We start from the raw sequence: 27,828 nt of genomic DNA, 5'->3' as shown, positions 1-27,828 counted from the left end.
CTAGCTGGCACCCCTTTCAACTGATTGCTCCTGAAGGCGAAAACAAGCACTTAAGAGCATGTAAACAGTGTCTCCATAATGATCTATCACCAAGAGTAGTTTCAAAGTCAAAAATAACCATTTGCCACATAATTATAATTTATCACTTTCACTATCAAAGGGATCCAACTCAACTGTCAAGTAGATACAGGTAGCACACTGAAGAGAAAGAAAAACACCTTTCTCTCCTCTTATTCTGCAAGCCAATCCTTCTGTCCCCCAGGCTCAACACTGGCCAAGAATACAAACCGAGGTGATGATACTTTAACTTTTTCCAATTGTGCCGGCGCTTAAATTAGATATATACTAGATTCTAATCTACTCTTCACGGCCCATAAATTTTGAGGTAAGCAAAAGTTGTGAGGTAAGCAACACTGGCCTCCCACCACAATAGGGACGCCTGCGCGGTGTTATTGACAGGTTTCATTAATGCGCTGTGCAATCACCTGTACAGTTGCTCAACTGCCAAGATCCCCCCCGTCACTCCTCCTCCCTTCTGATTCTTATCTTTCTATTCATAATCTTTTCCACTCTGCTGCACTTGCCCCCTGGCACAAGTCTCAACATTGCTGCTAAAAACCACAGATTGATGATTCGGAACATTGCACATTACTCTCTCTTTCTCTCTTTGGTAACACAAACCCTCCACCTCCCGTTCCCTCCCCGCTCTCAATCTCAAACTCTCCTCACTCCCCTCTAACAAACTCTCCTACTTAACCTGTACCTTTTGGACTGAGAAAAGAGCGAGCACTAAGCCGGCAATGAGAGAAGGGCGGTGTTGGACTGCTCACCCGCTGCCCTGATCAAAGAGAGAGAAAGAGAGAGAACGAGAAAAGGAGAGAGACACACCGAAGGCGGCCACTTTGATGAGGAGGGCGTGGAGGTCACATGATATCATCTCGGAGAGCAGGGTTGCCTGGTCACGGCGCCACAGGTAGGCCAGGGGCTGCAGACCCAGTCGCACACACCTGGGAGAACAGGTGAGGGAGGGAGGGAGGGTGTGGGTCAGAATGAAAAATAACCAGGATCACAAAACCTTCAAAGTGCGTCGGGCACTTTCACTAGTTTTGCGGGCAGGCTGCCACACCAAGGCTCAGATGGAACACACTCGGAGCCGTCTCTGGTGCTAGTGGCTTTGTTCAACAGATTCAGCAGAAAAAGGGGGAATTAAAGAGGGGTAATTATCTTAAAATGGCACCTCCTTTACACTATAGCTGTCTGTGTCACACTCGCACACACACATGCACTTGCATACACAACACACTCACATAGGCTGCGTGCCGGTAACTGGAGCCGAAACTCTTGGGCGTACATGTCTTTGTCTCAGAGAACGCCTGCGGTGTGTGAGTGTGTATGTGAGGGAAAGAGTGTGTGTGAGTGGCTGAAACAATACATGACTGACAGCAGGATTTGTTCATAAGCTGAGAGCTCTGTGGTTGTGTTGGGAACACAAGATGAGAGAGGCTTGTGCTGGAATGTACCTTACCACAGTGACAGAGAGAGGGAGAGCGAGAGAGAGGACCATTCTAGGCCTCTCCCAAAGGTACTATCACAGAAACCCTTTCACCTGTATCCAATGTCCTACTGTATAGTCCTTTCTGATGTCGTGTATAACAATACATTGTTTCCCATTACGTAAGTAAGCCATTGGCCATTCTGGTCATACAACTGTACCATAAAAATACAGCTAGACTGAACATCATGGAGTAAACATATGTACATCATCTTTGTTTGGAATACAGTGTCTCTCAGGCATGTAGTTGTGTGTGTGTGTTTGTTTGTTTGTTTGTTTGTTTGTTTGTTTGTTTGTTTGTTTGTTTGTGTGTGTGTGTGTGCACACTTGTTTTACTTACACATTTTCCACTCGTACTCTTTGGTAGTCTGAAAGAATGGCCCCTACAGACACCGCCTCGACATCCTCCTTTTCCTGTGAAGAGAAGAGAGGGAAGGAGGAGGAAAATCTTCCTTTAGGAAACGTTATATACTTTAAACTCTCACATCACAACGGTTTCCTGTTCCGTCATATGAGTGTTTATTTCAACAAGTCACAGAGTCATGATGATGTCTGCTGATGATCTAATTGAGCCAAAAGGTCACATAACCATCTAAATATCACTTGAAGAACAAAAAGAGAGGACACCATGAGAGAACGATGTCTACGCGCACACACACACACACACACACACACACACACACACACACACACACACACACACACACACACACACACACACTGAGAAAACAGTGTTCTTTCCCTCCATCAGATAGGTGGGGATGTTTACATGATGGTCATATCAAGGCTTTCCTGGCCCTGCACACATCCCCTAGTGAGGGGGGGTGAACTCCTCATCCTGTCTGGGCCTGGCTGTCTGGGCCTGGCTGTCTGGGCCTGGCTGTCTGGGCCTGGCTGGAGCATCAGAACAACAACACTAACACTGGAGCAGCAGAGCCAGTCTGCTTCTTATCAGTAACTTTGTGTGAACTGGACATGGAACTGTCCGACCACACTGCAAGGTCAGAGACCGTTACATAGGGCAGAACTGAGCACTCACTCACACACACTCTTCAGTGAGACCCCATCACATCAGACAGAACTGACCCAGTTAAGTATTAAGCTAGTCAGTTTGCAAAAGGACTCACTGTGCCACTGAGTGAGTCAGGGAGACCAGTCTGGAAAACAAAAGTTAGTAGTTAGGGAGTGTCCTCCAGACAACCCACAATGACTGTCACTGCAAACAGAGCTGCCTCCTAATATCCCACCACAGACCACACATCTACCAACACCAAGCTCCAAAACACAGCATCACCTCGTTGACTTAATATATGAAATACATACATCATATTGGACTAATGTGTCTGTCACACTGCCAAATATTAATCAGATACTTTTTCACATCACATTCATCTTGGGAGATAGCCACACAGACTCTGGAGGGAGGCTGTACTGGCCTCCCCATCCACCCACACAGCCCAGCGATGTATTCAATCTCAAGCACTGGCCTCCCCACCACCCACCCACACAGAGCCCAGTGACGTATTCAATCTCAAGCACTGGCCTCCCCACCACCCACCCACACAGAGCCCAGTGACGTATTCAATCTCAAGCACTGGCCTCCCCACCCACCCACCCACCGACAGCCCAGAGATGTATTCAATCTCAAGCTCATGAAATCACTCCAGACTGGCACAGAGCACACACACAGACTCACAATCACACACCCTGCAGCTTCATTAGTGCATTACATGGCCTGTAATTAGAATGAGGGGCCGGCCTCGGCAGCGGCGCGGTGGAGGGTTGCACAAGTTGCCAGTAAATTACCTTGTAGCCATTATCAATTTCCCAGGCTACTGGTCCTTAAGATAACCCCCCTTCTCCCTGTGGTCCTTCCTGCAATTTCTCTCTGCCTGATAAACATGCTGATTAAAGCGAGCGGCGTGTAAACCTTTGATACTTTTTAAAATGAAATCCATGCCCTGCCTTGGGCCTGACGCTGCTCTGCTCAGCTGCCGCGCTGCACAGAGCTCCACACAGATGTGTCAGCTAATCAGATAAATAATATACTGTCTGTGTGTGTTGGGACAGAGATACACACACACACAGCAGTCCCTGGGCAGAACAAGGGGACAAGGAGGGAGAGGTGCACACATAAACACACACAGGCAAACAGGGACAGGCTAGGGTAGTACAGGGACAGGCTAGGGTAGTACAGGGATAGGCTAGGGTAGTACAGGGATAGGCTAGGGTAGTACAGGGACAGGCTAGGGTAGTACATGAATAGGGTAGTACAGGGATAGGCTAGGGTAGTACATGAATAGGGTAGTACAGGGACAGGCTAGGGTAGTACATGAATAGGGTAGTACAGGGATAGGATAGGATAGTACAGGGATAGGCTAGGGTAGTACAGGGACAGGCTAGGGTAGTACAGGGACAGGCTAGGGTAGTACAGGGATAGGCTAGGGTAGTACAGGGACAGGCTAGGGTAGTACAGGGACAGGCTAGGGTAGTACAGGGACAGGCTAGGGTAGTACATGAATAGGGTAGTACAGGGACAGGCTAGGGTAGTACATGAATAGGGTAGTACAGGGATAGGATAGGATAGTACAGGGATAGGCTAGGGTAGTACAGGGACAGGCTATGGTAGTACTGGGATAGGCTAGGGTAGTACAGGGACAGGCTAGGGTAGTACAGGGACAGGCTAGGGTAGTACATGAATAGTGTAGTACAGGGATAGGCTAGGGTAGTACAGGGACAGGCTAGGGTAGTACAGGGACAGGCTAGGGTAGTACAGGGACAGGCTAGGGTAGTACAGGGACAGGCTAGGGTAGTACATGGATAGGCTAGGGTAGTACCGAGACAGGCTAGGGTAGTACAGGGACAGGCTAGGGTAGTACAGGGACAGGCTAGGGTAGTACAGGGATAGGCTAGAGTAGTACAGGGACAGGCTAGGGTAGTACAGAGATAGGCTAGGGTAGTACAGGGATAGGCTAGAGTAGTACAGAGACAGGCTAGGGTAGTACAGAGATAGGCTAGGGTAGTACAGAGATAGGCTAGGGTAGTACAGAGATAGGCTAGGGTAGTACAGAGATAGGCTAGGGTAGTACAGAGATAGGCTAGGGTAGTACAGAGATAGGCTAGGGTAGTACAGAGATAGGCTAGGGTATGTGTGTGATGGATTCTTTACTGCCTACTGAGTGTCATTGCACTGTGAAATGGGCCCAAACACATACAGTACAGCAAGTCACTATAGTCAGTGTAAAATGTAATGTAGAATACAACTCAATCTCTGGAAATTCAGAGTTCTGTGACAATAATTACTCCAGACTGATAACATTGCAGCACTGCACAGAGCCAAGAGGCTGGAGGCACTGTCCTATTACTCTACGTAGGCCGCAGGGCTGTTTTCTAATGGCACGATAACCTTTTCCTCAAAAACATGTCAGTTCCTGAAGAGACAAACGAAGCTTGGGAGAGAGAGAGAGAAAGATGAAGAGAGAGAAAGAGAACGATGGAACGAGAGAAAGAGAGAGAGAGAGAAAGAGGGAGAAAGAGAAAAAGTGTGTAGAGAACAGGCCAGTCTCTGAGGGGTGTCTAACTGTTGACAATGTGATTGGGTCATTGAGCTGTAAACTTGGCAGGGCCTGATTAAACAACACAGTATAATGCCTCTCCTTTCCCCTCTGTCCTTCAGGGAGCCAGAGGCAGACATAACATTAAAAGTGGGCCCTCTGAGGCCTGAATCATCAAGTAACAATGAAGTGGGCTTTCTTTTAACTACATGGCTTGTAGCTTCATCACAGATATAATTATCACAAAAAGGCAATAATAGCCACTTTAGCAATCCATTCTGGACATTGAGAAGAGCAAACTCTCACACCCCCTTTTTTAAATGTAGACCCTCCGGCTCTGACTCTAGACCGTATGCACAAAATAACTTTACTTAAAGCTCTGGAGAGAGTTCTTTTGCCGCCATTATAGCTATCTTCGAGACTGCCAGGAATAAGAGGGGGCTAGCGTTGCGCTGGACTGAGGCTAACGACTTGGATTGAGCAAATTCTAGACATTCTTTCTCATCCGCTGTGGGAAAGCAAAGCAGGCAGAGGGAATCATTGTGAGGCGGGTGTGAATACATACATGTACAGAGACGGATATTGCAGAAGTGTTCCATGTGGTCATGACACTATAAAAACACAAACTCTGATTTCGTGCTGCTTGACATGTTTAACTAAATATTTTATACTTGGATAATACCTGAAAAAGAGTGAGATGGATCATGAACTATATGTTTGCTAAAAACTTGAAGTGATATCTGGCTGAAGGATGTTTGGATTGTGTTACCCATTGGGACTGTGGGTAGAATATACGCTAAAGGTACTATAAATTACAGCACGTTTTCCCAGAAAGAAATCCTACTATTGGAATTATAACGCAATAAACCTATTGTGACTGTCAAAACGTATAGCAATACAATTAATACACATTCAGTTAAAATGAGTTATTGGACATTAGACTTTGCCATGGGTATTCTGCTGAACACCATGTCATTGCTACCTCAGACCATTCCCACAATGCTCTCTGTTCTTCCTCGATGACTGTTGGTGTGCGGAAGGACCCCAAGGACCCCCACCAGGGGCAGACTAAACAAAAGCCTGTCTAGTCTAGCTGTAGTCGTCAGGAAACTAAAGGCATTTAATTAGGATATATGGCTTGGATCACAGGCACATTCAGGCCCACAGCCATGTCCATCAGGGTACTAGGCCCCATACAGTCATTAACTTCTGTTACTAATTGTCAAATTCATTAAAGGAAACCTCCCCCCAAACATTCCCCATGAAAATGGATGGACTGGGCTGAATTATAAACGGCTCAGAAGATTAAGGCTGCCAGACATGCTTCACCCAAAAAGTGATACACTAATTAAACTCTATTTCAAGGCGGCGTGTGATATACATTGTAATTATATATACATACGCTGGACCATCCGAGTGTAATTCAATTGTATTCATAGGCATAGCTAGGCCTATAGTCTAAGAGCAGATACAGAGATATGACCTGAAAGACAGAGGCAAGCCTATCCCGTAGCACGTTGTTGATCTACTCCTTCTACTAAATGCTCGATGAGTCAACACTTCTCCTGAATTCTTATTCATCAAGTTTTGCATCAATATTAACAGACCAACTTTTATCCCAAATTCTGTCTGTAGTGTCTTGAGTGTAACAGGGCTGCAAAACTAATTTCCCCCTGGTATAATAAAGTTTGCTACTACCACTACTACTACTAAGAATCAATGACACAAATACAATTGTATATAAATGCAAGGGACAAAATGCACAAGCAAAGTCTGGAACTTGACTGAAACTACGTAGCATTACCCCTTACAAAGTGAAACCTAATTCTGTAAGAGCAGTATTCCACTGAACACCAAACAGACCATCCATTTCCATTTTAGATTTTAAACAGGGTACTTTATGTTATCCATCACATCACTCCATCTGGATTCATATTTAATAGGCCAAAGTAATTCATAGAAAACAGGGCAATTAGGAAGCTATAAAATATTAAACATTCACAGATTCATTAAGTACATCAGAACGCTCATTAAATGATTGTGTAGATGATCAAAACGAAGTCTTAATGACATTCTCAAGACTCCAGAGAGATGTTTTTCTAAATTAGGCCTAATCCAAAGGGCCTGTGTCCTCCGATTCAGACTATTAGCCATTAACCATAGTAACTATCATAAAATCACTAGATATCTGGTATTCAATAAAGCAAGTTCGCCTTTGCACTGAACGATGAGCTAAAAACAGTTATTACTGTAATACCATACAGAAGCAGGTATTTACACAGTCAGTCTTTTCTCCAGGCTCACAGTGTTTATGTGCCTTCTTGCACGTTAGTGTTACTGCCCCAGCCTCATAGCATGACTAGGCAGGAAGACGACCTGATCAATTAATTAAAGTGCCTTGAATGACAGTTTGCTCAAGGGCACATAGTACAGTACCATCACGTGCCCCGGCGTGTCCTTGTTGTCATACGGACCCCCCCCCCCAATAGTTCCATCAGTGAGTGACTGGACACAACATGGTTTTAATGGCCCAGGCTCCATTATATCAGCTCTGCTCTGGGCCTGTTCTAATGAAATGGGATTCTTCTCCCGTGCTCCGCTACACGTGGGTAACACAGGGGGCCCCTGTTCTGTTATGATGATGTGTGCTGTGCTGGAGGTCTGAGTGTAAAGCGTGGGGTTCAAGCAATTTGTGCTTAATCAAATGTGGGACAACCCTCCAGGGGCCTTGTTAGGGGTGTGATCAGACACCTCTGTGGTCATGGATGTGACAGTCACAGGAGCCTTCCAGTGGGATGGAGGAAATTGCTATGCTGTTTATTTGTGTTATCAGCATCATTACCATTCCCTCCCTACACAACACAACCCCAGCTAGGCTAGCTAGGTGACCTACCTACAGCGCTCTCTGGGTTGTGAAGGAGGTGAGGAGAAACGGCAGTTTGGGTTAAAGTGTAAAGCAGTGGGCTGTAACAGGATAGATCAGATGGTTCAGGACAGGGCCAGAAACGACTGTATTTTATTCTCATTTTTGCACCATCTCTATGCAGTCACAGTGCCCTACAAACCAAGCACACTGACGCTCCGACACACTGGAACTGACCCTATATTTCATATTTTTATTTCACCTTTACACCTTTACCAGGTAGGCTAGTTGAGAACAAGTTCTCATTTACAACTGCAACCTGGCCAAGATAAAGCAAAGCAGTGTGACACACACAACAGCACAGACTTACACATGGAATAAAAAACATACAATCAATAACACAAAAGAAAAAAAGTAGATATACAGTGTGTGCAAATGAGGTAAGATAGGGGAGAAAAGGCAATAAATAGGTCACAGTGGCAAAATAATGACAATTTAGCAATTAAACACTGGAGTGATAGGTGGGCTATTTACAGGTGCAGTGATCTGTGAGCTGCTCTGACAGCTGGTGCTTAAAGTTAGTGAGGGAGATATGAGTCTCCAGCTTCAATGATTGTTGCAATTCGTTCCAGTCATTGACAGCAGAGAACTGGAAGGAAAGGCGGCCAAAGGAGGAATTGTCTTTGGGGGTGACTAGTGAAATATACCTGTTGGAGCGGGTGCTACGGGTGGGTGCTGCTATGGTGACCAGTGAGCTGGGATTTACCTAGCAAAGACTTATAGATGACCTGAAGCCAGTGGGTTTGGTGACGAATATGAAGCGAGGGCCAGCCAACAACAGCATACAGGTCACAGTGGTGGGTAGATTTTGGGGCTTTGGTGACAAAACGGATGGCACTGTGATGGACTGCATCCAATTTGCTGTGTAGAGGGTTGGAGGCTATTTTGTAAATGACATCGCCGATGTCAAGGATTGGTAGGATAGTCAGTTTTACAAGGGTATGTTTGGCAGCATGAGTGAAGGATGCTTTGTTGTGAAATAGGAAGCCGTTTCTAGATTTCATTTTGGATTGGAGATGCTTAATGTGAGTCTGGAAGGAGAGTTTACAGTCTAAACAGACACCTAGGTATTTGTAGATGTCCACATATTCTAAGTCAGAACCGTCCAGAGTAGTAATGCTGGACAGACGGGCAGGTGCTGGTAGCGATTGGTTGAAGCATTTAGTTTTAAGAACAGTTGGAGGCCATGGAATGAGAGTTGTATGTCATTGAAGATTGTCTGGAGGTTAGTTAACACAGTGTCCAAAGAAGAGCCAGAAGTATAGAGAATGGTATCGTCTACGTAGAGGTGGATCAGAGAATCACCAACAGCAAGAGCGACATCATTGATGTATACAGAGAAAAGAGTTGGCCTGAAAATTGAACCCTGTGGCACCCCCATAGAGACTGCCAAAGGTGTGGACAACAGGCCCTCCGATTTGACACACTGAACTCTATCTGAGAAGTAGTTGGTGAACCAGGCGAGGCAGTCATTTGAGAAACCAAGGCTGTTGAGTCTACCAATAAGAATGCGGTGATTGACAGAGTCGAAAGCTTTGGCCAGGTCTATGAATACAGCTGCACAGTATTGTCTCTTATCGATGGAGGTTGTGATATCGTTCAGGACCTTGAGCGTGGCTGAGGTGCACCCATGACCAGCTAGGAAACCAGATTACATAGCGGAGAAGGTATGGTGGGATTCGAAATGGTTTGTGATCTGTTTGTTAACTTAGCTTTCAAAGACCTTAGAAAGGCAGGGTAGGCTAGATATATGTCTGTAGCAGTTTGGGTCTAGAGTGTCTCCCCCTTTGAAGAGGGGGATGACCACAGCAGCTTTCCAATCTTTGTGGATCTCAGACTATATGAAAGAGGTTGAACAGGCCAGTAATAGAAGAAAAATGCTTATTGAAATTCTCAATTATCATGGATTTATCGGCGGTGCTTACTTACTTTATCATGTTCTTATCTCTTATGTTTATATATTGTGTGTTATTGTTCTACCTTGTTATTTTTAGTATTACATTATTGATTACTGCATTGTTGAGGTTTGAGCTGCAAGAAAGGCATTAACTGTACTAGTACATGTGACATTAAAACAGGAAACAATATGGGCATGGAAGACTAAAACCTTGACCCTGATTTGGGTGTATATTATGGTATACCAACAAGAACATTTGCACAAATGCTAACAACTACAATATGCACGGAGGTGAGGTTTATCATCCCAAATGTGGACCAAGAAAACAATAATAACTAAAAAGCTGTCCTTAGGGAATACTGTCTTTGTGAACATCTTCGTAAAACATACTCAAACTAAAACCTTTTCAGTGGTTCAGACTCTGAGATGTTCCCTTCTGTAAATTGGAGAAGCTGGCCGTTAGGAGCAGCTGTTGACAGACAGGCCCTTCCTTTGTGTTCACGGTTGTGTTCCCTCCATGACACACCATGCGTAATTCCTCAACAGTAAAGAAAAGAACGGATGAAAAAAACCTATATGTTCATATAGCCGGCCTTGTACACGGCCCAGGCGAGTCCCAGGGATGATGTGGGACAGAGTGAGTCAGTGAGTTTCATAAGAGGGGGAACTATGGTCCTCGGAGAGGTCTCTAATGCCAGGTGTGGTCTGAATAGAGGGATATGACATCGTCCATTGTCTCGTCACTGTCACAACAATGAGTGACGCCTATCAGCCTCAGAACGATGACCAGACTGTTCTGGGCTGGATTCTGGAGGAAAAGAAGACGCAACACTTCACTTTCAACACATTCACACTGAGGTGTTTGTAGACAGGGGAGAGCTTTTTTGGAGGGCCATTTCAACTTGTTACTGTTGAGTCTTCTAGCCTGCAGTACACGTGCGCACACACGCACGCACACACGCACACACGCACACACGCACACACGCACACACACACACACACACACACACACACACACACACACACACACACACACACACACACACACACACACACACACACACACACACACACACACACACACACACACACGCAGTGCTGTGATTCATTAACAGTGACAGAGCTGTGTTCACCGATAGGGCCGGTGCATAAATATGCCACACCGCACAGCTGGAAAACGTAGAATTTCATCAGGGTTAAAAAGTAGAGAGATTAACGTTTCACGAGTTTCCTCTTAAATATATATGGTTACGTAAACAGAGGCCCAGACGTCAGACAGCCAGGCAGGCAGGCAGGCAGGCAGAGAGCCTGAGCCAAACCAAGCACAAAGCCTTGGATTCAGCAGCAAACAGGGCCAAGAAGGGTTTCCATATCAACATGCATGGAAAACTAACTAAACGCTGGGAAGCAAGCTGTGGGAAAAGGTATAGGGGTTTATCAACTCTTTTTTTTATGAATCCTTGCAATTCACAAATAAGAGATCAAAATGGAGAATTTTCAGGTCAACACAGGATATGTTGCAACCAGTTCCAGACAGCCTGCATCTCCATCTGCATCCCTCCAGAAAGAATCAGGACAACATGCCCTGATAAACAAATGCCTGACGTGACTCTCCTTTTCCGTAGGGCATAAAACAAACCTTAATCCTTCCTCTGTCACTGAAACATTCTCAGTTGGCTGAGGTGAGGTGGGACTGTCTGAGACACCAAGACAGGGAGACGGATATCTGGGAAGCTTCCAGCCAGCGAGATTGCAGGAGGGTTCATAAAGAATCATAACGCACCATGGCAACCGGTGTCACTCAACAACAAGCCTTCACGTGCTCCTCTCTATCCGGCTCCCCTCCAAGATGCAAATGCTTTCTTGCTGAGGTTGTCAATTGGGAAAAAACTCAGTACAACCAAACATCTCGGGACCACTTGTCCTCCCTTCACGTTCTGGGCCTCAGACATCGTGGTAGTCTCCCAGCCCCCTCCCTCTTCAGAGAGAGAGGGGGGAAATATGACTGTGATGCAGGTTTTACACACTCCAGACTCCAGACAGTATTTTTCTTCTGCTGGTTATGGCTTTAGCTGCAGGAGGCACGGGGGCTGCCACAAATATTTATTTCAGGGAATGCTTTGCAAAACAAAACATAAAAGTCAAAGTCTGCTTAATTTTCGGGGAGATGGTTGGTGGGATTTGACTGACTAAGAGCTATTCGACTGACCCTCAGCCACCGGGTCGGTCAGACAAGAGGGAGGGAGGAGGGAAAGGCAGACTGAGACACTTCTCGCCTGACCGACGACAGGCAGCTAGCTATAAAAAGGTGAATGACTTCTTCACAACAGGGTGCTCGCCGACCACTCTGGGCTAAGGAGCCTCTGGGTGTTTTTGTATCTGTGTGAAACGGCTGTTGTTTTAGACGGACGGTCTCTGTTCCAATGGCTTTTTATTATTTAGCCAGATCTCTCGTCAAATTGTTGAAATGGCTGAGAACTAATAATGAAGCATTGAGGGTCTGATTGATGCTAATGGCTCATTACTTTTCACGAGGGTGATTAACCCTTCTTTTATCAGTGGATCTCAGAGGGAAACTGGAGAAAAGGGTAGTGAAAAAAGCAACAGAAAATGATCAACTCTCAGACTCCCTGGTGGTTTAACCAATCAAACAACTCAGAACACCATGTGGAGTGACTCACAGTCTACACACACACACTATCCATGAAAGTAAGTGTAACATCCACTCTTAAACAGAGTGCCCAAAAGAAAATATTAGCCTAGTCCTGAGCAATCTGATGCAAATAACTCTGAGCTATGTCTACAATCCATCTCTGTGGCCAGGGGGGAAAATCTTCCATTTGGAACAATGTTCACCCAACCAGCCTGAGCAGCTCCTGCCCTTGGCAAGCCAAGATAAGGCTATCTGTTTCCATCATCACTAAACAAGATTGAGCAAAGTACATTAAGCAGAAAAATACAAACAAATTACAAAGGCTTCAGGCAAGGCTCTTTATCTAATGTTTGTGTGGGACTGACTGTTCCGTTAGCTATGTCGGTTGGGTCTGAGGGAAACGTGCCTGGTTCTAATAGATCCTGTCCCGCCACTTCCACACAGGGGCGAGAACAATACAGACGCCCATTATCTCAACGGTAATGCTATCCTTCCTCGTGTGCAAAACAACCCACAATCTCACCCCACTGACTGTCACTGTTCCAGTCAGCAGTCAGTCTCAGACCAAAGGAAAAGATAACAATGGGTTATCACAGCTAGAAGGAGACCGAGGCAGTGAGTGCCTGGCTGTACTCTAGTTTAACAGGAATCTAGGCAATGCTACTAGCCTCATTAGAAGAACATGAGACAAGCTAGACTAGACACACAGCCAGCCTACACTTGTCCTGAAAAAAGCATGAAACTAATTGGGATATATCAATTAACTTTTGAAGAGCATTATCCATTGTTAATGCTTCTACCACACCACTAATTATAGAAGAAGAAAATGCATCTTTGCCCCACATCACAGGTACAGGACTCTCACATTAGTCTTCTTATTGATCCTATCTCATAAAGCCTCTCTGTGACCTCACCAGTCGTGATTTATGCATTAAGCAGCTTTTTAAAGAAATCCATTTTCTTTGAGCCCCCATGTGCCTAACACGCCACTGTGCTGGTAAGGATGTAGGGGTGTGCTTGATTTTCTACCCTCACAACACACCACTGTGCTTTGTAGCGACTGACTCCTAACACTTTGGCCCCCTAATCGATAACACAGGGCTCCAAGTTCAACACCAGACTCTTCCGCCTGTTCCATTCTTCTTTCCTCTCCTCCGTCTCTCCTCTCCTCTACACCTCACAGCAGGACCTCTCCACTACGGCACCTGCAGCAACGCAACACCAGGCTTCTAAAGGCTTCTGAAAAGCCTATGACGACAACACAATAGAATCCAGATATGAAGAGAAAAAGAAGAGAAAGAGAGAGAGAGAGGGGTAAAAACAGAGAAAAATTATGTTTGGACTTGTGGACGTACGGTCGACTCCCCCCTCCAATCTCGGAGGGCCCAGCCCAGTCGGCTGCTGTCGATAATGGAGTGGAGGGTGACGCTGGGATGGGGAGTGTGTCTGTGTGTTTAACACAGGGATTATCTCGCAAGAAATGTGGTGTTTTAACACGCACCAACAGAAGGGAATGTTTGAACATCTACAAAGGCCAAAGGGGACTGGAGCCTGGCGCTCTCCAGTATTTTTCCGTGACATCTTGAGCATTTGGCTTGATAAAAAGGGAAGGAAAAAAAGTAGCCTACTCCGCCCTGGGACAGGTTATCACTCAGTAATAACCATGTTTGAAAGCATTGTGTTCCTGAAAAGGCTGATTAATTACATGGCAGGAAATAAGATCTGAATGTAACATTTCATCCAGCACAGAGCCAGGGCAGGAATGTGACAGAAATGTTGCTGCTAATTAGACGGTTCATAATGAAAAGTCTAGGTATTAATATCGTCTATTGTTTCACATCAGCCTAATGAGTTGGAACCTTTTGTTTTCACTGATTAGTTCAGAGGTCGCAGGGTCATTGAACTGCAGTTGACATCTTTGTAACGGCATTCTTCCTCCTCTTCTGAGGAGGAGTAGCGAGAAGGATCGGAGGACCAATGCGCAGCGTGGTAAGTGTCCATAATGTTTTTTAAAGACATATACTGAACACTACAAAACAATAAACATGAAACGAACGAAACCGAAACAGTACCGTGTGGCAACAAACACTCACACGGAAACAAACACCCACAACTCAAAAGTGTAACCCAGGCTACCTAAGTATGATTCTCAATCAGAGACAACTAACGACACCTGCCTCTGATTGAGAAACATACTGGGCTGAACTCAAAACCCCAACATAGAAAAACACACAGACTGCCCACCCAAACTCATGCCCTGACCATACTAAATAAAGACAAAACAAAGGAAATAAAGGTCAGAACGTGACAATCTTTCTATTTCTATCCAAGTTCTTCACATTTTTGTTTCCTTAACATACTAGTGGAGAGAAACCAATTATGCTTTAAATGTGCTGTCAAGAGAACTAACATAAAAAACAGAGATAGAGTAACACTCTTTTCATTTATATAATTTAAAAAGTATAAATATTTATTTTATTGCAAAAAAAATTATCTAGTTGCAAGGTGATTGAGGGGAAATAGTCTTCATTCCTGTGCAGACTGCAGTCTGTGAAATTTGAACAAGCCAGGATATTAGAGATAGAAGCTAATGCTTATAGCACCATGTGTGGAGGATGAAGATAGAAACATACTATTACGTAACCTAGGGCCTCTGACCTATCCTTCAAGGGACACTCTCCCTGCCTCCCTCCCTCTCCTCATCCTCCTCCTCCTCTCCTGTACTCTCGCACAGTGTCACCAGGCATAAAGAGCCAGTGTGTCAGAGCAGAAAAGAGGGGATGAAGAACTTGAGGGATGTGAGATGACTAATATGAACCTTTCCCCAGGCCTGCAGGGAGGGGGTGGGGTGGGGGGGGGTTAGGCGTTTCAGCCAGGGGTGGCTGACACTGTTGATCTTAATCACGGCAGCATGGCCAAGCCAGCCGCCCTCCACAGCATGTACAGTATTGATGTACAGGACAGGAGGACAGGCGAAGGTGAGGCCAGGGCAACAGCTCTGGTTACAGAAATGAATGGAGAAGAATCATAACTTCACCTGATTGTATGTTATTAATGCTGTATGCTCCATCCATTTACTGGACAAGAATATTACAGAAAAACGTATGGAAACATCATCCATGCATCATACAAGTCATGGATTTTAAATGTTTAGTTCTAAACTGAACAGACATTTTGACATCAAAACGATTTCCTCTCAAAACACTGAACCCCTCACGGTGAGATATAAGATAGAGAGTGACATGCTGACATTCAATCTGTGGTCTGATTTATGAGACATATGCTAGGCAGGGCAGGGGAAAAGGAGCCATCAGATCTGTGGGCGTCAGACAGCTTTATAATCAGCACACACACACACACACACACACACACACACACGCTGAGGACGGAGTGAAAGATCCCCTCTGCCTCTGAGAAGACAGTTATTTTTCCTCCTCAAAGGCCAGGTTCAAAGATCAAAGCCATGGCAGGATGGGCCGGGGTATGTTATGGCTCGCGTGTCTATCGGGTTACACACTTCACAGAGAGCGGACCATACACAGACGCGCATCGGGGGGCTAGGCAAGAGGGCACATTGTCACTCTGCGATTATCACCACTGTTGGGATTGGGGGGGATATCATAATTGGGCATTTTTCTCCCATTGACAATGTTTCCACTGAAAATTATCCCATGTGAGAGACCGAAGGGAGTTGTGAGTTTGGTTAGGTTAGGCAAAGCATGGGATTGGTCCATAGGTGGCACTGTTGGCTCATGTTATGAGCAGAGTTGTGGAACTTCAAGGATTTAAAGAGAAGAGGGAGGAAGAAAAACAGATTTACTCAGATTCATCAGTTTCAACAAAAAAAAATGCTTTCATCTATGTTCAAGTGTCATTTGCCAAATAGATTTTAATAACATCTAATTAATTCAAACTGCTAGGATGAATCTTTCAAAATATCACACTTCCAAAACAGAACACATTTTCTATGCTAAAACTGCTCTTTCCCTGTGAGGGTGATTTAACAGCTAATTATCGGACTCCTCTTCGCTGCAACACAATCAGCACTAAACCTAAGGTGAATAAAAAACACACCTTTGAATCAACTGGATATTCAAGAGGAAGCGATTGTACTTTCACAGAACCCATAACTGACATTAAAAAAGTACAAGAGAGATACTTCAAAAATATAGGCTGGATACAGAAAATTCAGAAAACTAAACAAACGTATCTGATTATCAATGTAAATCTCATAATAGGGTGCGATAACAAACCATCCCAATTAGAAAACATATTTCTGAAGAAAAATTGCATGGAGAGTGAGTATTGCTCTTTACTTAAAGACTAAACTTAACGATACTGATATACAGCACCTTGCAAATTCTGTGTATTTGTATTCTTCTTTCCACTCTGTCATTTAGGTCATTATTGTGGAGTCACTACAATGTTGTTGATCCATCCTCAGTTTTCTACCATCACAGACCCTGTAGCTGTTTTGAAAATCACCAATTGCATCATGGTAACATTCATTCCTGTACTGCAGCTCAGTTCAGAAAGACGACTGCATCTTTGATGTGTTTGGGTGATTTAATATATAATCCACAGCGTAATTATTAACTTGACCATGCTTAACGAGATACTCAAATGTCGGATTTGTTATTGTTACCCATCTACCAATCACTGCCCTTCTTTATGAGGCTTTCAAAAAGCTCCCTGGTCTTTGTAGTTTAATCTGTGCTTGAAATTCAATATTTGACTGAGGGACCTTACAGATGTTCAAAAATCATGCCAACGCGTATTATTTCACACACAGTGAGTACGGTACATGTAATTTATTATGCGATTTGTTCAGCCAGATTATATTCCTGAACTAATGTATGTTTGCATAAACAAAGGGGCTGAATACTTATGCAACAACTATATTCTAGTTCTGAATTTTTTATTTGTCAAAAACTTCCACTTTGACATTAAAGCTTTTTGTGTATTTTTACAATTAAATCATGTAATCCTACTTTGTAACACAATGAAATGTGAAGAATGTGAATGTGAAGAATAATTTTTCATGGCACTGTATCTGCCGATATACTGTTTTACAGCGAGGAAATGAAAAAGTGTCATTTTTCCAAACTGAATTCTAATAAATTGCCATCCAGAAGAGCAATTGAACAATGACTAAACTTCAAATTGATTTCATTGATTTCATACTTTGTGACAACAATGACACAAAGAGAATGACCACAAGTGTTCAGATCAGCATGTAATTCCCTTTTTTCATCTTATTTATCGAATTATCATCCGGTACCAATACATCTGTAAAAGGCCAATATCAGCCAATAATATCGGTGAACCAATATATCGGTTGGGCTCTAGGTTACAGGCCTGTGCCCTCCACGGTTAACTGTGAGAGGGGTAAACACAGCGAGGACTGGCTGTCTGCTGGGCCCTGTTGGCCTGGCCTTTGGCCCTAACAAGGGACGGGGTCACGTCAGCCCTGCCCTGGAAATAGGAAATGAGCAAAACCTAGCAATCCCAGAGCCAGCCATCACAGACCAGGGACAGAATAGGGTGAGGGGTGTAAAGAGTAGGGTGAGGGGTGTAAAGACGATGACACATACAATGGGTTCCATAATTATTGACACTATTGTTTGATAAAGATGAGCAAAAAAGACTGTATAAAATAAATCATGCAAATGCCGACCAATATTGTACACTCTTTTTTTTTAAATGTATATATATTATTTTCAAATTTTTTTTTTACCAATTAATAAAATGCAAACAGATAGGGGTCAACTTACTAACACCCCTTTTTTCAAAAGTATAGTACCCTCCCCTTGTGAGAATAATGACACTGAGATAGAGCGAGAGAGAAAATAGAGCTCTTTGGTCAAGCACACCAGTGGTGGGTTTGATGTCGAAATGAATGCATAATTTGAAAATAACCCCCATACCTACTGAAAACTATGGTGGATCTTTGATGTTATGGTGCTATTTTGATTCCACTGGTCCTGGGGCCCTTGTTAAGGTCAACGGCATCATGAACTTTACCCAGGCCAGTACCAGCATATTTTTGCCAAAAACCTGGTCGCCTCTGTCAGGAGGTTGAAAATTAGCCACAAGTGGAACTTCCAACAAGACAATAAACCCAAGCACACATCAAAATCCACAAAGAAATGGTTAATTGGCTACAAAATCAACATTTTGCAAAGGCCATTTCAGTCTCCGGACTTGAAACCCATTGAAAACCTGTGGTTTGAAATGAAGAGCGCAGTCCATAAGCACAAACAAAGGATATTAAGGATCTAGAAGGATTCTGAATGGAGGAATGGTCTAAGATCCCTCCCAATGTGTTCTCCAATTTATATTGTTTTGGGGAAAACGGCTCAGAGCAGTTATCCTCACAAAGTGACATATTGAAAGGTATTAAAAACAGGGGTGTCAGCATATGTGGGAACTCCTTCAAGACTCTTGAAAACACATTCCAGGTGAAGCTGGTTGAGAGAATGCCAAGAGTGTGCAAAGCTGGCAAAGGGTGGCTACTTTGAAGAATCTCAAATATGAAATACATTTTGATTTGTTTAACATTTTTTGGTTACTTCATGATTCCATAAGCGTTATTTCATAGTTTTGATGTCTTCACTACTATTCTACAATTTAGAAAATAGTCCAAATAAAATATATATGTAGATAAAAAGAGAGAGAGAGAGAGAGAGAGAGCAAGAGACAGACAAAGACAGAGACACACACAGAGAGACTGGGCGAGAGAGAGAGAGCAAGAGACAGAGACAGAGAGACAGAGAGAGAGACACACAGAGAGACCGAGCGAGAGAGAGAGACAGAGAAAGAGAGACTGAGCGAGGGAGAGAGGGAGAGAGAGAGAGACAGAGACAGAGAGAGAGAGACTGAGCGAGGGAGAGAGAAAGAGAGAGAGGGAGAGAGAGAGACAGAGAGAGACAGAGCCTGAGCGAGAGAGAGACTGAGCGAGGGAGAGAGGGAGAGAGAGGGAGAGAAAGAGAGACAGAGACAGAGAGATAGAAACAGAAACCAGAAAGCAAGCCCCTATAAATTTGATGCTGCTCTTGTGCGTGTGAGATTGGCAAGAGAAAAAGGTGTTAGCTACGTTGGATCAAGTACACGTGGACAGGCTGTTTGTGCTGACAGGGGGAGAGCTTTTCTCCTGAAGAGTGACTGTGTGTCCAGGTAGCTTTCTCCTGTCAGGTAAGCTTTATCTGCCAGGAGTGTGTTAAACACACATGCAACCCCGGACTACCGTCCGTCAGATAATCTCCCTATAGCACACCACAACACAATTAGATAACCTGCCTGTACCACACCATAACTAGATAACCTGCCTGTACCACAACACAATTAGATAACCTGCCTGTACCACACCATAACTAGATAACCTGCCTGTACCACACCACAATTAGATAACCTGACCGTACCACAACACAATTAGATAACCTGCCTGTACCACAACACAATTAGATAACCTGCCTGTACCACACCACAATTAGATAACCTGCCTGTACCACAACACAATTAGATAACCTGCCTGTACCATACCACTACCATCAGATAACCTGCCTGTACCACACCACTACCATTAGATAACCTGTCTGTACCACAACACAGTTAGATAACTTGCCTGTACCACACCACAATTAGATAACCTGCCTGTACCACACCACAATTAGATAACCTGCCTGTACCACACCACAATTAGATAACCTGCCTGTACTACAACACAATTAGATAACCTGCCTGTACCACACCACTACCATCAGATAACCTGCCTGTACCACAACACAATTAGATAACCTGCCTGTACCACAACACAATTAGATAACCTGCCTGTACCACAACACAATTAGATAACCTGCCTGTACAACAACACAATTAGATAACCTGCCTGTACCACAACACAATTAGATAACCTGCCTGTACCACAAGACAATTAGATAACCTGCCTGTACCACACCACTACCATCAGATAACCTGCCTGTACCACAACACAATTAGATAACCTGCCTGTACCACACCACTACCATCAGGTAACCTGCCTGTACCACAACACAATTAGATAACCTGCCTGTACCACAACACAATAGAAAACCTGCCTGTACCACACCACTACCATCAGATAACCTGCCTGTACCACAACAGAATTAGATAACCTGCCTGTACCACACCACTACCATCAGATAACCTGCCTGTACCACAACACAATTAGATAACCTGCCTGTACCACACCACTACCATCAGATAACCTGCCTGTACTACAACACAATTAGATAACCTGCCTGTACCACACCACTACCATCAGATAACCTGTCTGTACTACAAAACAATTAGATAACCTGCCTGTACCACCACACAATTAGATAACCTGCCTGTACCACAACACAATTAGATAACCTGCCTGTACCACAACACAATTAGATAACCTGCCTGTACCACCACACAATTAGATAACCTGCCTGTACCACCACACAATTAGATAACCTGCCTGTACCACAACACAATTAGATAACCTGCCTGTACCACAACACAATTAGATAACCTGCCTGTACCACACCACAATTAGATAACCTGCCTGTACCACACCACTACCATCAGATAACCTGTCTGTACCACAACACAATTAGATAACCTGCCTGTACCACACCACTACCATCAGATAACCTGTCTGTACCACAACACAATTAGATAACCTGCCTGTACCACACCACTACCATCAGATAACCTGCCTGTACCACACCACTACCATCAGTTAACCTGCCTGTACCACAACACAATTAGATAACCTGCCTGTACCACACCACAATTAGATAACCCGCCTGTACCACAAGACAATTAGATAACCTGCCTGTACCACACAGCTACCATCTGATAACCTGCCTGTACCACAACACAATTAGATAACCTGCCTGTACCACAAGACAATTAGATAACCTGCCAGTACCACACCACTACCATCAGATAACCTGCCTGTACCACAACACAATTAGATAACCTGCCTGTACCACAACACAATTAGATAACCTGCCTGTACCACAAGACAATTAGATAACCTGCCTGTACCACACAGCTACCATCAGATAACCTGCCTGTACCACAACACAATTAGATAACCTGCCTGTACCACAACACAATTAGATAACCTGCCTGTACCACACCACTACCATCAGATAACCTGTCTGTACTACAATACAATTAGATAACCTGCCTGTACCACAACACAATTAGATAACCTGCCTGTACCACACCACTACCATCAGATAACCTGCCTGTACCACAACACTATTAGATAACCTGCCTGTACTACAACACAATTAGATAACCTGCCTGTACTACAACACAATTAGATAACCTGCCTGTACCACAACACAATTAGATAACCTGCCTGTACCACACCACTACCATCAGATAACCTGCCTGTACTACAACACAATTAGATAACCTGCCTGTACCACACCACTACCATCAGATAACCTGCCTGTACCACAACACAATTAGATAACCTGCCTGTACCACAACACAATTAGATAACCTCCCTGTACCACACCACTACCATCAGATAATATGTCTGTACTACAACACAATTAGATAACCTGCCTGTACCACAACACAATTAGATAAACTGCCTGTACCACACCACTACCATCAGATAACCTGCCTGTACTACAACACAATTAGATAACCTAGCTGTACCACACCACTACCATCAGATAACCTGCCTGTACCACACCACAATTAGATAACCTGCCTGTACCACAAGACAATTAGATAACCTGCCTGTACCACACCACTACCATCAGATAACCTGCCTATACTACAACACAATTAGATAACCTGCCTGTACCACAACACAATTAGATAACCTGCCTGTACCACAACACAATTAGATAACCTGCCTGTACCACAACACAATTAGATAACCTGCCTGTACCACAACACAATTAGATAACCTGCCTGTACCACACCACTACCATCAGATAACCTGCCTGTACTACAACACAATTAGATAACCTGCCTGTACCACACCACTACCATCAGATAACCTGCCTGTACCACACCACAATTAGATAACCTGCCTGTACCACAACACAATTAGATAACCTGCCTGTACCACAACACAATTAGATAACCTGCCTGTACCACACCACTACCAGATAACCTGCCTGTACCACAACACAATTAGATAACCTGCCTGTACCACAACACAATTAGATAACCTGCCTGTACCACACCACTACCATCAGATAACCTGCCTGTACCACAACACAATTAGATAACCTGCCTGTATCACACCACTACCATCAGATAACCTGCCTAAACTACAACACAATTAGATAACCTGCCTGTACCACAACACAATTAGATAACCTGCCTGTACCACAACACAATTAGATAACCTGCCTGTCCACACCACTACAGTCAGATAATCTCCCGATACCACACCACTACCGTTGGATAACCTCCCTATACCACACCACTACCGTGAGATAACCTCCCTAAACCACACCACAACCGTCAGATAACCTCCCTATACCACACCACTGCCACACCACTACCTTCAGATAACCTCCCTATACCACACCACTACCGTGAGATAACCTCCCTAAACCACACCACTACCGTCAGATAACCTCCCTGTACCACAACACAATTAGATAACCTGCCTGTCCACACCACTACCGTCAGATAATCTCCCGATACCACACCACTACCGTTGGATAACCTCCCTAAACCACACCACTACCGTCAGATAACCTCCATATACCACACCACTACAAACAGATAACCTCCCTATACCACACCAGTACCGTCAGATAACCTCCCTATACCACACCAGTACAATTAGATAACCTCCCTATACCACACCACTAGAATTAGATAACCTCCCTATACCACACCAGTACAATTAGATAACCTCCCTATACCACACCAGTACCGTTAGATAACCTCCCTATACCACACCAGTACCGTCAGATACCCCCCCCAATACCACACCACTACCATTAGATAACCTCCCTATACCACAACACTACAATTAGATAACCTCCCTATACCACACCAGTACAATTAGATAACCTCCCTATACCACACCAGTACAATTAGATAACCTCCCTATACCACACCACTACAATTAGATAACCTCCATATACCACACCAGTACAATTAGATAACCTCCCTATACCACACCAGTACCGTCAGATAAACTCCCTATACCACACCAGTACCGTCAGATACCCCCCCAATACCACACCACTATCATTAGATAACCTCCCTATACCACACCACTACAATTAGATAACCTCCCTATACCACACCACTACAATCAGATAACCCCCCTATACCACACCACTACCGTCAGATAATCTCCCTATACCACACCACTACAATTAGATAACCTCCCTATACCACACCAGTAACGTTAGATAACCTCCCTATACCACACCACAACCGTTAGATGTTCTCGCTATACCACACCACTACAATTAGATAACCTCCATATACCACACCAGTACAATTAGATAACCTCCCTATACCACACCAGTACCGTCAGATAAACTCCCTATACCACACCACTACCGTCAGATAACCTCCCTATACCACACCACTACCGTCAGATAACCTCCCTATACCACACCAGTACCGTCAGATAACCTCCCTATACCACACCAGTACAATTAGATAACCTCCCAATACCACACCACTACCGTCAGATAACCCCCCTATACCACACCACTACCATTAGATAACCTCCCTATACCACACCAGTACCGTCAGATAACCTCCCTATACCACACCAGTACAATTAAATAACCTCCCTATACCACACCAGTACCGTCAGATAACCTCCCTATACCACACCAGTACAATTAGATAACCTCCCTATACCACACCACTACCGTCAGATAACCTCCCTACACCACACCAGTACCGTCAGATAACCTCCCTATACCACAACACTACAATTAGATAACCTCCCTATACCACACCAGTACCGTTAGATAACCTCCCTATACCACACCAGTACCGTCAGATAACCTCCATATACCACACCAGTACCGTCAGATAACCTCCATATACCACACCAGTACAATTAGATAACCTCCCTATACCACACCAGTACCGTTAGATAACCTCCCTATACCACACCAGTATAATTAGATAACCTCCCTATACCACACCAGTACAATTAGATAACCTCCCTATACCACACCAGTACCGTCAGATAACCTCACTATACCACACCAGTACAATTAGATAACCTCCCTATACCACACCAGTACAATTAGATAACCTCCCTATACCACACCAGTACAATTAAATAACCTCCCTATACCACACCAGTACCGTTAGATAACCTCCCTATACCACACCAGTACCGTCAGCTAACCCCCCAATACCACACCACTACAATTAGATAACCTCCCTATACCACACCAGTACAATTAGATAACCTCCCAATACCACACCAGTACAATTAGATAACCTCCCTATACCACACCAGTACAATTAGATAACCTCCCTATACCACACCAGTACAATTAGATAACCTCCCTATACCACACCAGTACAATTAGATAACCTCCCTATACCACACCAGTACCGTCAGATAACCTCCCTATACCACACCACTACAATTAGATAACCTCCCTATACCACACCACTACAATCAGATAACCCCCTATACCACACCACTACAATCAGATAACCCCCTATACCACACCACTACAATTAGATAACCCCCCTATACCACACCACTACAATTAGATAACCTCCCTATACCACACCACTACAATTACATAACCTCCCTATACCACACCAGTACAATTAGATAACCTCCCTATACCACACCACTACCGTCAGATAACCTCCCTATACCACACCAGTACAATTAGATAACCTCCCTATACCACACCACTACCGTCAGATAACCTCCCTATACCACACCAGTACAATTAGATAACCTCCCTATACCACACCACTACCGTCAGATAACCTCCCTATACCACACCACTACCGTCAGATAACCTCCCTATACCACACCACTACCATTAGATAACCTCGCTATACCACACCACTACCATGAGATAACCTCCCTATACCAGACCACCACCGTCAGATAACCTCCCTATACCAGAGAGTGATGATAGGCTGATAGTTGGCTCATAGACTGTGACAAATGTCATGTAGCTTAGCGTAGCTCTCTCTGAACCTTGAAGTGTAGTCACGAGAATGTCTGATGAGACTGTATGGCATTGTATAAAGGGGGTCCTTGATATCAACAGACTAGGCTACTTCTAAGAATTGATTGCAGAGTAAATAGGTTGGTCTTATAGTCTCTTTAGCAAACTAATTTGCTGTTGCCTCATCTTGCTAAAACACTAGCAATGCAACTCCTCTTATCTGTCCCCAAGTCACCACTCACTCCTTCCTCCATGTTGAGATTTACCTGAACCATGTTCAGTAGGTGGTAGAGGTCTTCCACTTCGTCTCCCTCTGTCTGGCTGTAGTCTCTCCCAGTGTCGAGGCTGGAGCCCTGGATGGTGCGTCGGTACAGGGGCAGATCCATAGCCTCAGCATACAGGTCTATGGCCTGGTGCCCCACCGTCTGATACATGTAGCTGTCCAACTCATCTAACACAGGGGATGGATAACAGAAGTTCATTCATTTACAGTATTACTCTTCCACTTTGGCAAGGCACATCTCTTAGGGGAAACATTGACCAATATTTGAATTTTGTTTTAAGTACCCACACACACATACAGGAGGAAAAACAGGTAGACATCTCACCCTTGTTAGCAGGACGCAGGTTGGCCAGCGCTACTATCTGGTGCCCAGCAGCAACACATTGCATCATGTTATAACAGCTGTCTTTGCCCCCACTGCAACAATACAGTCAGATTGGATTAATGCATTTACTACATGAAGGTGCAACTATGTAAATAGCCGTGTCACTGTCACTATGATCAGAAACATACGAATGTTAGGGTGATTTCCTTTAGTTCTATATTGAAATGCAAGTTCCTCTTACTTGCATGTATTCAGAATGTTATGAACCTTTACTTCTGTAACGAATAACGATGCATGCTATTTCCCCCACACGTCATCTTAAACGAAATAACAAAGTACAGGATATATCTATCTAGTTAGCAAGCAACACATCCTTCTCAGATAGCTAGCTAGAAAACGTAGATAGAACAGGAGAGCTGTGACAGCAATGATTTAGGTTTACCTTATCAACGCAACTACTTTCATTTTCTTTATGCAATATTTCTGTAGACATAAACAGTTACTAAATGCATAATCGGATAACGTAATCTGTGTTTCGTTTACTCTGAATATGTGTACAGCATAGCAACCAGTCACAGCAGCAGTTCGGCATATACACAAAAACTCATGTGAGCAAGCACTTCCTGAATGAAAGGACCTTTATGAATGAAGCTATCCTGTGGGGTGCCTGATTTAAAATAAAACATTTATGACAATGATCACTGCTCGGGAATATTAAAACAAACAAAAAAACATATATATAGCTCTCCTATATATATATATATATATATATATATATATATATCCGTGGGTGAAAGTTTCTACAGTCCTGAAGGTCTACAGGTGAGCTGATAACATGTTATACTACAATATAACTAATAGATTTGCAGTTGAGCGTTTTCTGTAGGACTGTTTGGTGATCAACCAAATGTGGAGATGCTGATTGTGCATGTGTTGTGATGAGAAAGTCAACCAAAGACGGCCATCCCAAACTCTTTGGCTGAATTAGTTAATGACCCCTTCAGTTTTTCCCACCGCAATTCCACAGTAACTGAATTAGCTTATATTCAGATTGTTCACTTTGAGATGTATGCCAATAAATTTCCATTGATTTCAAAGTTTAACAAACCATACAACTCTATGCACAAGGACTACTTTTAACAATTTACACAGAACATTTTACAAAAACAAATGTCCTTGAAGTACAGCTCAGATGCAAAGCTTGTATGGCGGTTTGTGCTGTTGGTTCCATCATTCTGTTACCAGTGCGTCTGCACTGCTCTTCAAATTAAAAAATAATTGGTCAAATGTTCTGCGTAAATTGTTACAAGTCATCCTTGTGCATCGAGTTGTATGGTTTGTTAAACTTTGAAATCAATGGATTTTGTTTGGCATACATTGCCCTCCTGGTAAATTGACACAAGCTCAAAATAACTTCCTCGTGTACACATCACAGACAAACTGAAATGGTTCACCCACACAAA

General features: G+C 44.0%; 1 protein-coding gene across 3 annotated transcripts in view; it reads right to left on the bottom strand.

Annotated features, from left to right (window-relative positions):
* Positions 1-26,962, bottom strand: part of dph6 (diphthamine biosynthesis 6) — an 88,371-nt gene extending 61,409 nt beyond the window's left edge. For all 3 annotated transcript variants that reach the window (XM_064927975.1, XM_064927973.1, XM_064927974.1), the window contains exons 1-5: positions 26,808-26,962; positions 26,366-26,457; positions 26,024-26,208; positions 1,893-1,966; positions 889-1,007 (exon numbers count right to left, since the gene is read on the bottom strand). In XM_064927975.1, the coding sequence (XP_064784047.1) occupies positions 889-1,007; positions 1,893-1,966; positions 26,024-26,208; positions 26,366-26,457; positions 26,808-26,830 (493 nt within the window). In that variant the 5' untranslated portion in view covers positions 26,831-26,962. The remainder of the gene's footprint in view (positions 1-888; positions 1,008-1,892; positions 1,967-26,023; positions 26,209-26,365; positions 26,458-26,807) is intronic.
* Positions 26,963-27,828: the final 866 nt, after the last annotated feature.

This window comes from Oncorhynchus masou, chromosome 21 (genome assembly GCF_036934945.1).
Source record: "Oncorhynchus masou masou isolate Uvic2021 chromosome 21, UVic_Omas_1.1, whole genome shotgun sequence".
NCBI lineage: Eukaryota > Metazoa > Chordata > Actinopteri > Salmoniformes > Salmonidae > Oncorhynchus > Oncorhynchus masou.
This window is presented reverse-complemented; position numbering and strand designations above follow the sequence as displayed.